General features: G+C 30.7%; 1 protein-coding gene across 6 annotated transcripts in view; it reads right to left on the reverse strand.

The window, feature by feature from the left end:
• LOC107615010 (2-alkenal reductase (NADP(+)-dependent)) overlaps positions 1,817 to 10,995 on the reverse strand; it is a 52,523-nt gene continuing 43,344 nt past the window's right edge. Inside the window, exons 1-6 of one of the 6 annotated variants that reach the window (XM_021111998.1) lie at positions 10,538 to 10,713; positions 10,276 to 10,507; positions 9,363 to 9,540; positions 8,564 to 8,730; positions 7,956 to 8,038; positions 7,435 to 7,847 (exon numbers count right to left, since the gene is read on the reverse strand). In XM_021111998.1, the coding sequence (XP_020967657.1) occupies positions 7,469 to 7,847; positions 7,956 to 8,038; positions 8,564 to 8,730; positions 9,363 to 9,540; positions 10,276 to 10,488 (1,020 nt within the window). In that variant the 5' untranslated portion in view covers positions 10,489 to 10,507; positions 10,538 to 10,713 and the 3' untranslated portion in view covers positions 7,435 to 7,468. Of the gene's footprint in view, positions 2,315 to 2,398; positions 2,482 to 3,579; positions 3,768 to 4,629; positions 4,754 to 5,828; positions 6,189 to 7,434; positions 7,848 to 7,955; positions 8,039 to 8,563; positions 8,731 to 9,362; positions 9,541 to 10,275; positions 10,508 to 10,537; positions 10,714 to 10,995 lie in introns of those variants that run through there. The other 5 variants (XM_021112000.1, XM_021111997.1, XM_021111999.1 and 2 more) reach the window with 5 other exon arrangements.

A 10,995-nucleotide genomic window follows, 5' to 3' on the forward strand; every position in this document is an offset into this window, starting at 1 on the left:
AAGTGTCTCCCTGTCAATGTTCGGGCATTAAAATCATCATCGTGACCTAATTTAATATTTAGGTAAAAATTGTATTGACTTCCATATAGTATATAGAATAAAATCAAGTGAAAAATAAAGCTAATAATTATATTTGATTAAAATAAAATGGATACTACAAATAGGGCTGGCAATATATATTTTACTCGCGGATACTTAATCCAAATCAATTCATTCGGGTAGGATTGTCTATTCTATTCACTGTGGATAGGATAAGATAGGGTACAAATTTACATGCGAGTAGGGTAGGGTACGGGTTTAAGGTATACCTTACTCTACCCTATCTGCACTCTTAATATATTATATTATATATATGTAAAAGTTATGTTATGTAGTGAAGAAAGTGAGTCTTATACTCACAATCTTCTTCTTATGTTGAATTTTTTTAAGATTTATTGTTTTTAATTTTAATTTGAACTTAATTTTTTATTTTATATTTTATTAATACGTATAAAATTTGAAATAGTTAAATTTTATATTTATTTGATTTTTTTTTTGTTTCTGTAAATAGGGTCGGGTAGGGTCGGATTTAGAACTTTATGATGCGAGTAGGGTTAGGGTTGAAAAATTTTTAACCCGCGCATAAAGTAGAGTAAAATTTTAAAAAAAAATTCAACTCACAAATAGAGTTAGGGTAGAATCTAAACCCTACCTTACCCTACTCATTATCAATCCTAACTACAAAACATGTTCAAATTCTAAAGCGCTCGCTTTGCATGTGATCGGCACGGGTTTGATTCCCCGCATCTCCACTAACTATCCTTTTCTAGTTTTTGGGACGGAAAAGTATATGTATACAATAAAAATATTAAATAATATAAACAATCGATATATCAGATGTTTAATTTATTAGGTGTGCATATGATTATTCTAATGTTAAGATTTAGGTGAATAATTTAAAAGTGTAGTGTATTTTTATTTTATTGAGCCAATTTAAAGTATTATTGACATTGTTCACAAAAACAATTGTCTATCTAGTTAGTAAAGTCCTTTTGGTAATAATAATTGAAAAAATATAGGTAATTAACAATATTTTTGAACAATGTGTGAATAATGTAAATTAATAAAATTAAAAAAATAAATTAATCTTAAATTTAATTAGTAATATTAAATTAAGATGTAGTGTATTTTTTTAATTCAAATTCATAATTTAGAATGTTACGTAACTTTGATAGAATTGGATTTTTATTAATTTTGATTTTTATTAATTTATCCTTATAACTAAAAAAGATTGAATACCTTTGCAAAGATATTTTGAAATTTTCAATTTGTAAAACTATAATCATGAGAATGGAATTAAAAATCACACCAAAAATAATCAATTAGAAGTTTAAATTATTAACTCCTGTTTATTCTAAAACATGAAAAAGAGTTCAATTCATACCTAAATTCTAATTCTTAACTTTCTAAACGAGTTCTAAGTAATGTAAGATATTTAAAATTATGAGAAAATTTTATTCTCCTTCTCTGCGAGATGTTAAAATAATACTTTCTTTTCTTCTATTTTATAAATGTACATTTCCCTCTTTTTTAACTTTTAAAAAACCTCTTCTTTAATTCATTTTAAATTTTTTGTGTTAAATAATATTAATTTTATCCATTTTTTAAGAAAAAATAAATTATTTTTTGAAAAAATACCCATTAACAAAAATTTTATTTTTTATTATTAAATTTTGCTTACCAAAATATACTTTAATAAATTAATAGATAAAGTTAATATTAGTTAACACAAAAAGTTTAAAATAGATTAAAGAGAAGATTTTTTAAAAGTTAAAAAAGAAGGAAATGTACATTTATAAAATAGAATGGAGGGAAGTGTCATTTTAATATCTAGCAGGAAGGGGAGTGAAATTTTCTAAAAAATGATTGATTCACTCGCACAACATAGAACGAAAATTATTCAGGGGCAATAGCCACAATTTTTTTACCGAGATTTTGACCACTGAAAAGACTAACTAAGGCTGCAGGGCCACCCTCAAGACCTTCGACTATGTCTTCCACATATGCAATCTTCCCTTCTCTAATATGAGGCAGAATAAACTCCAAGAATTTAGGATAAAGGGGATAGAATTGAGATACAATAAAACCTTGCATCTTAATCTCCTTGTATATGAGATTTGCCAAATTCGTTACACCTTCTGGTTGACTGAGATTATATTGTGAAATCATTCCACATACCGGTATGCGACCATGGGATCTCATGTTCAACAGCACAGCATCAAGTGTCTTGCCGCCCACGTTTTCAAAGTAAATGTCAATGCCTTCCGGAAAGTATCTGAAATATAATCAAACTTGATTCATATTTATAATCTAATTTTTTAGTGTTCATGTACCATACTTATCGTATTTAAGTACTAACCTTTTTAAAGCAGCATCGAGATTTGATTCTTCTTTGTAGTTAAAGGCTTCATCAAATCCTAATTTATTCTTCAATATATCCACCTAGGTGTGTAGGAGAAATTAAATGGATTCAAATAAAAAGCAAGACTAATTATCTTTGTCATAACGAAGCACTCTTATTTTGAAATAATTTAAGAAAAACAGAAGTACTGTTAATGATTTAGATTACAATTTTTTATGGGCTTTTTTTTTATGGTTGTACACATAGTATTGTTATAAAACAAATACATCTTTACATAGATATATTTAAATCAAGATCCAAATCAAATAGAAAAAGATATACATCTAGTGAAACACCTTTAATAATTAATGAAAATCTAACACAAAGTAAATCATGTAATTTAATTTTGGTTTAATTATTCTGTTGGTCCTTATAGTTTCATCAAATGTATAAATAGGTTTCTATATTTTTTTTTCTTTTAATTGAATCCTTACAATGCTTTTAACTTTGTAAGTAAGTTTTTTTCGTGTCAAAAAATATTAAAATTAATAAAATATTCTTCGCAAAAAATATATGGTCAAATATCTAATTAGATTCTTAATTATGATTATCTTTAATTTGTGAAAAAATATCCTGTTAATTCTAACATATTTTATACTAACAAAGATTTAATTACAAAATTAAAAGTTATGTAAAGATCTAATTAAAAGAAAAAATATAGATATCTAATTATAAATTTTGTAAAATTATAGAGACTAATACTAATAGAGTAATCAAACCTTTAATTTTTTTGGTACACATGATGTTTTATTCTGAACAGTTGAAAAATAAGGTTTAATTACTCTGTCAATTCCTATAGTTTTACTGAATTTTTAATTAGGTCCTTATAATTTTTTTTCGATTGAGTCTCTATACCATATCAGATTTTGTAATTAAGTCCTACGATGATAAAAACGTTAGAATTAAGGAATATTCCGTTAAACAAAACGAATATGCCTAACACTTTACTGAATATTCTATATAGTTTAACAAAATATTCTATTAATTTTAATATTTTTGTCACGGTAGGGACTTAGTTGTAAAATCTGATATGGTACAGAGACTTAATTAAAAAAAATATAAAGACCTAATTAAAAATTTGATAAAATTATAGAAATCAACAAAATAATTAAATCGAAAAATAATAATTAGGGTAATACCTTTTCTTGACTTCCAGCACTTCCAACAACATAGCATCCAGTCAACTTAGCAAATTGGCCAACAAGTTGACCAACTGCACCAGAGGCAGCTGAAACAAACACTTTCTCTCCTTTCTTAGGACACCCTAATTCAAAGAAACCACCATAAGCTGTCATTCCCGGCATACCTGTGTGTTCAAACAACAAATTCAATGATATTAAGTGAATTTAGTATGGATACATATCATCTTTTATTAATGATAGATTAAGAAGTTTTCATCATGTTATACAGACACAAAAAATCAGCATCTGTGATTTGTTTGAATATGGCAGTGAGGATAGAGTTGTATAGAAATTTGATAAACAAGGGGTCTTCTCTACTAAATCTTTTATGCAGATACTATAGGAGGACATCATTTCGGAGGATATAACAAGCTACAACTTTATAAAGACAATTTGAAAAGGTTTAGTTCCACCAAGAGTTAAACTGTTTGTCTGGTTTGCTTTGACTGGTAGGGTCAATACGAAGGAGAGGCTGTGTCGGTTGGGAGTTATCCACCACGAAGATGTTGTATGTGTGTTTTGTAACAAGAGTATTGAATATGGTCACCACTTGTTCCTTGGTTGTGATTTTTCTTGACAAGTTTGGTGTGCTTGGTTATTATTTGTTGGAAGGCTATGGTCTTGCCCGGAGACATTGAAGGAACATTTTATAAGTTGGACTGAGATATCAGCTAGTAAGGAGGAGCGCAAGAGGTGGTTGATGGATTTTTGTGCAATTACCTGGAACATCTGGCTAGAAAGAAACCGAAAGATTTTTCAGAATAAAGGAAAAGGGGTTGATGAGATCATTCATATGTCCTTCATGAAATATAAGGAGTGGTTAGGTGTGGATCCTTTTTGTTGTTTATGGCAATGACGGAGATGATAAGGGGATAAGCATTAGTGTTATTAGTTGGCTAGATTGCTTTATGATGTACACTGGTTCTTTCTGTTATGTTTTGCTCCACTTAATGTGTTGAGCTTCTTTTTTTCAAAAAAAAAAAAAGGAGCAAGTATATTAAATGAATAGTATTTTAGCGGAAGGGACCAAACTGTATTCCTCCCATTTAGTAACCCCCCACACTAAATCATCTTTCTTATACTTTGGATCTCCAGATTCAACCACTTTACTCACACCGAATGCCGTCAATGGCTGCAACAATATTAAAATTCACATGCTATCAATGCAAAATTTGGTGATTGATGTAACCATTTATTATTTGCTTTAGAAAGACAATGAACAATTACAAATACAATTTATATATGTTATAATTTTAAATTGTAGGCATAATTAGAGTTGAATAGGAAACCAACAATTACTAAGGTGTTCAGGAGGATGCGGAAGGATGATAAGAATGTGTAGGCTGATAAATTGAATGCATTTATTGAATGTATTTAATCATTCAATAATTGTCATTCAAATTGTGTTCGTAACTTCGTATATTGTCTTTGAGACTGAAATATAGAGATAGGATAATGCTAGGTAGACAAAAAAAAATAGACAGAACTTGTCTTATTTAGTATTAATTAATTGTCGCAACAATTAATGAATGTTAAATAAGACAAGTTATGGCTGTTTTTGGTTGATTTTCTTTGGTTACCAAACATTTTCGATAGAGACACTAGACACAAAAAATTGTTTAGTTGTAGATACAAATATGCTCCAAAGGAAGAAGATATGTATATTTTTTAAAGGAGTGCTATGAGATCAGTAACTTTTGTATTTTGTTACCATCAATTGGCCATCAATAGTGTTTTTAATGGTGTGAAATTATATCCAATGGTGAGAGATCACTCACTTTTCTTTTGATGGTTAAGTACTGACTACAAAACACAAAAGTTGCTGACCCCTTAAACTTTCTCTATTCTTTATACTCTAAGGAATGATTTTAATTGAGGAAATTAAATTGTATAAATATATTTTTTATTATCAATATATTAAAATTATTTTTTTAACATGAGTTGTTGTTAAAAATTCTTTATGAACATAAACGTAGCTATAATTATAATTTGTATCTCATTTATAAATATACACATGTGATTATATTCCATATTTTACGAGTAACTAATTTCTGATGTGCAAGTAGTAAATTATAGTAGAATTTTGTTATATACTTATATTTAAACAGAGACGATATATCAATACTGCATAAAACTTTAATTTAGGGAAAAAAAATTAACTCAAAACTCAAATAAATAAAAAGTAAAATGTTATTATGACAACTTACTGAGCCAGGAGAATATTGAAATCCCAAAGACAAAGGAGTATCCTTGTACATGAGGATCCGCATGTACGGATCACATGATAAGTAGAGATTCTTGAGCAACACAACATCACTAGAACCTTCTGGAACCTTCAATGTTATGCTACCTTCCACAATCTCCATGTCACTTTCCTTTGGGAAACCAGTGACATAGTTCTTCAGAAGCACTTGCTTGTTCCTCACTTGTGCCATAATCTCTTAAACTTGCTACAATCACAATTTACGTACGTAGAGATCAAAAGGCATAGAAGAAGTTATAGAGACAACAAGTTTTGGTCGTTGCTAATTTTGATCCACGTTCTCTTTATCCTCTCGTCCTTCTTGATTTGGTTGAAGAATTTTTATGGTCACAAGTTTTTGGTGAGGAATTATTGCCCAATGTTATTTGGTTTATCTTAACGTGGGGGACCGAAAATAATATATAATCACGTGTTCCTTTTAATAAAGGTTTAATCAAAGATAATTTTAAAACACGAACCAAAAATCAATGACAAAAATTATTATAAATTTTTGCATTAGAGATGATTTTAAACTGTCAATAGACATATTAAAACTTATTTTAAACTTTAAAAGTCCCGCTAGGGAGCCAATGAAATATTTGTATAATGTGTACAATGTCCTATTTATTTGGCTCAATATGAGTTAAAAAATAAACATCACCCAAAATAACTATCCGAGTATAGGAATAATTAATATCTCATGTCATGAAACCACTCATTCCAAAAACTTAAACTGATTTTGGGGTTCACCAAAGATCAAACTCTTGACATTTCGGATCTTAAGCTCTGATACCATGTCATGAAACCACTCATCCCAAAATTTAAGTTAATAGAAAAAGATAACACTAATGGTTATATCTCTAATACTAAATCGGACATCCCTAAACCTCCATTGTACATATTATACAAATATTCCATTGGCTCCCTATGCTTCCTCATAAATTAAATGTTAAAGGAACATTTTCTTAAGATTTTTCAATCATTAGGAATAACCTAGGAAGCACGGACACTTCGCCGAGTTATCATGTCCGCGTGTCGGACACATTTAGGACACAACACTCACCGACACTCGTCGGACATGCGTGTCTGCTGTGTCCAACTATGTCTTAATAAAAATCAAAAAAATTCTTTTCCGGACACATTTGGACACACCTAAATACCATCATGTGTCAGCATGTCCAGTCTTATTCTTAACATATATTCTTAAAATAAATTTAGATATAGTATATATTATTATTTATTAAAAATAAAAAATATTTTAAATACTTGATATAATTAAAATAAGAGATTAAAAATAATTAAAAAAAATTAATTTATAATTTAATATCAATAAAATATCAAAATATCATTACGATTTATCTAAAAAATATTTTATATTTTACATATATGCGTGTTTCCGTGTCTTATAAGATTTTAAAATTTGTGTGTCGGTGTGTCTCGTGTCGTGTCCCGTGTCCGTGTCAGTGTCCATGCATCGGGAATAACATACGTACCGTTAACTACACAGGCCATGTAGAACGAAAATTAAACCATACATTCCACATAAAAGTAATGAGTGAACAAAACGATGATGAAAAAAACAAGCTATGCCAAAAGCACAAGCCTTCATTCACGAGAAACAAGAAGCACTTGTTTTCCAAAATTGAGACCACTATAAAGGCCAACCAGTGCAGCAGGTCCATTCTCAAGACCCTCAGCTATGTCTTCCACATACACAACTTTCCCTTCTCTGATATGTGGCAGAAGAAACTCCAAGAATTTGGGATAAAGGTTATAGGAATCACTAACCATGAAACCTTGCATTCGAATGCGCTTAAATATCATATTCGCCAAATTTGTTACACCTTCTGGTTGAGTAAGATTATATTGAGAGATCATTCCACAGACAGATATGCGGCCATGAAGTCTCATATTCAGTAGTACGGCATCAAGTGTCTTTCCACCGACATTCTCGAAGTAAATGTCGATGCCTTCGGGAAAGCATCTGATTTGTAGAGTGATATTTGATCAACGGAAATTGCACAAACTAACATATTTTTATGGCAATAAACAAATCAAACTAACACTTCATCATGGGACTTTAAACACTGACCTTTTCAACGCAGCATTGAGATCTGACTCTTCTTTGTAGTTAAAAGCTTCATCGAATCCTAATTTATTCTTCAATAGATCCACCTGTTCGTGAGAAACATACATTTCAAATGTAAAGAGATTGGTAACAGAGTAAATTGAATGGATTTCATTCATGGCAATCATACTCCTTTAAGTCGATCCGAAAACTATTCCAAAATTTAAGAGTGTGCATTTACCAACATGCTTAAGCATGTAACACATGGTATGGTATTACATTTTTTTTTTCTTGTTTGAAATATAAACCACATCAAGGAGTGGAACTATCGATATTTGATAATTTTAATTACAGTATGAGCATATATGATTTTAAAAAAATTAGTGCAAATTCACCTAGAATGTTACAAAATCTTACAAGTATGCCACATTCCTCAAAAGTTTCCACTGATGAAGTGATTTGTAGGAATGGAAGAAAACAGGTTATGCTTGGAAATTGGCAAAAGTATTCCAGCAATACAATTAAGCTAACAGAATCAGTAGCACCCTTAAGAGAAGGAAAGGTATCAAAGGATGACACTGGTTTATTGCGAATGCGATGCTAGCACCAATAATTAGATAATAGGAGAATACCTTCTCTTTGCTTCCGGCACTTCCAACGACATAACAACCGGCCAATTTAGCAAACTGCCCAACAAGTTGACCAACTGCACCAGAAGCGGCTGAAACAAAAACTTTCTCTCCTTTCTTGGGAGAGCATAATTCAAAAAAACCAACATATGCTGTCATTCCAGGCATACCTATTCAAAGAAGAAAACGACAAGGGTGAAATGGCAGAATAAAACAAGAGAAAACATGTAACTAAGGAGAATTAAATAAAGTCCAATGTCATTAACATGTTTTAAGCAGTGTCATTAAGAGTTCGATGTGACACACATACAAAAGTAGTGAATCTATTGGTTCAAAGTGAGTATAAAGGCTTAATTTCCAGAACAACAGAAGAAAATAGGAAGCAAACAAGCAAATAACCACCCCTGGGAAACAGAATTCTTCTCCAATAACATTTCATGTGTCACAACCAGGGTCTCAACGGGGATGGCAAGAAAAATAAAAAAATTAAATGCTTAAATGGAATCGCAACTGAAGTTTTATTTTCACCAGGGAAACATTGATAAAAACCCATTCTCAGCAGTCGAATATGCACATGAAGAATGGGAACTTAATCCTACTACATCTCTGAAAGTGACATATCCATTTTTAGATGGTTTACCTAAGGTAAATTGTGCAACTAAGTGAAAAATATAAAATAAACTTTCAATATATCACATTAAAACTTCATAAAATGTGGGTTGCAGATCATGCTATCATGCATCAAGCTCGTCATTTTCACTAAGAATTATTATATAAAATGAAATGGCAGAAGACTACATACCAAGAATTCCAGTATAATAAGAAAGCGGAACATCAGTGTGCTCAATTTTGAAAAGTGTTTGATCTGAAGAGACCAAGCTGTACTCTTCCCATTTTGTAATTCCCCACACTAAATCGCCTTTCTTATAATCCGGGTGCCCAGATTCTAGGACTCTACCTACACCATATCCTGTCAATGGCTGCAAGAACAATTATCAACAATATGTACCCACATAAATATGAGTTCATGGATTATATAATACTTTACCGTAGACTAATTCTTCCTTGGCTTATAGAGTTTTAAAGTTTTTTCATATCTAAAATAAGATAAATGCCCTTTCCTGTCCTGACCATTTGTCTAAACGATAAAACCCCACAATCATCTAAGTAACTGGTCTAAGACAGCACCTGACACATCAGCAGGTCAAGTTTGCTTAAACTAGTTACTTAGATGATTGGGGACCAATTTTTCATGATCAATTTTACTTTACTCTTTAACCTGAGTTGAGGGAGAATGAATCATTTCCAATTAACTGCACCCTGCGTTGTGTCACACTTTAACTTTTGTAGGAGTTTTATTAATAAAACCCTAATATTAGGAACGTGACACATTTGACTAGACCAGATGAACTTATTATATAACAGAATAAATAATAAAATATTGTCTCAATAGTAATTTTTTAAAAAGTGCATCCAATTGCAAAACTATGGATTCCATAAAGCGAAAAATACGCAACTCAATTCTGCAAAATACAGCAATAGCTTCTTTTGTATTCTCAATTCTCATTAAAACCCTCAGCATTCAAACAGTATTTTTCCAGCAAATAGCTAAAACTCAATTTAACGACCAAAATTTTTATTAGACAATTTACAATTCAAAACCTAATCTGATTTCATATTTGATGTGATTAACTTATTTTCATAGAGTGACTTGCAGAGCCAGGGATATAGGAAGAAGCACCCTGGGTCATGAGGATTCGCATGTAAGGATCACATGACAAATACAGGTTCTTGATGAGAAGGACCTCACTGGAAGCTTCTGGAAGCTTCAAGATGACGGTGCCTTCAATTATGTGCATGTCCGATTCCTTGGGGAAACCACTCACATAATCCTTGAGAACCACTTGCTTGTTCCTGACTTCCGCCATTCCGAAAACGAAGGCCACACACACAGAGAAGTTACTATTAGAATTTAGAGATAATGTGGCGAAAGAGAAGAAGGGAAATTGGAATGTTAAATGAATATTTGCATGTTCGAGCGGATGAACTTAGTGGTCACCGGTTTTCCATTGCAAGTCACTCGGTCACTCCAGTGAATATATTGTTCTTATTTTAATTTTTATTTTTAGCAGAAAAATAATGGTTTGCTTATCAAGACTGATTAAGATTAGGGATGACAACTTTTTGGGACGTGGAAATTTCTGTGGACGGTCTTGAATCAAGATTTGACTATGGGGAATTTTTTGTGCGAAAATGAAAACCCGGACAAAATTCCCCATAAATAGGCGCGGGATTAAAGTGGAAATCTCTCCTTAATTTCGTTAATTTCTAAAATTTATAAATTTATTTAATTATTTTTAATAATTTATTTTTTATATATATTTTTTAGTCATTTCACATGCTATATATATATATATATATATATATATAGACTT

This window comes from Arachis ipaensis, chromosome B09, assembly GCF_000816755.2.
Source record: "Arachis ipaensis cultivar K30076 chromosome B09, Araip1.1, whole genome shotgun sequence".
NCBI lineage: Eukaryota > Viridiplantae > Streptophyta > Magnoliopsida > Fabales > Fabaceae > Arachis > Arachis ipaensis.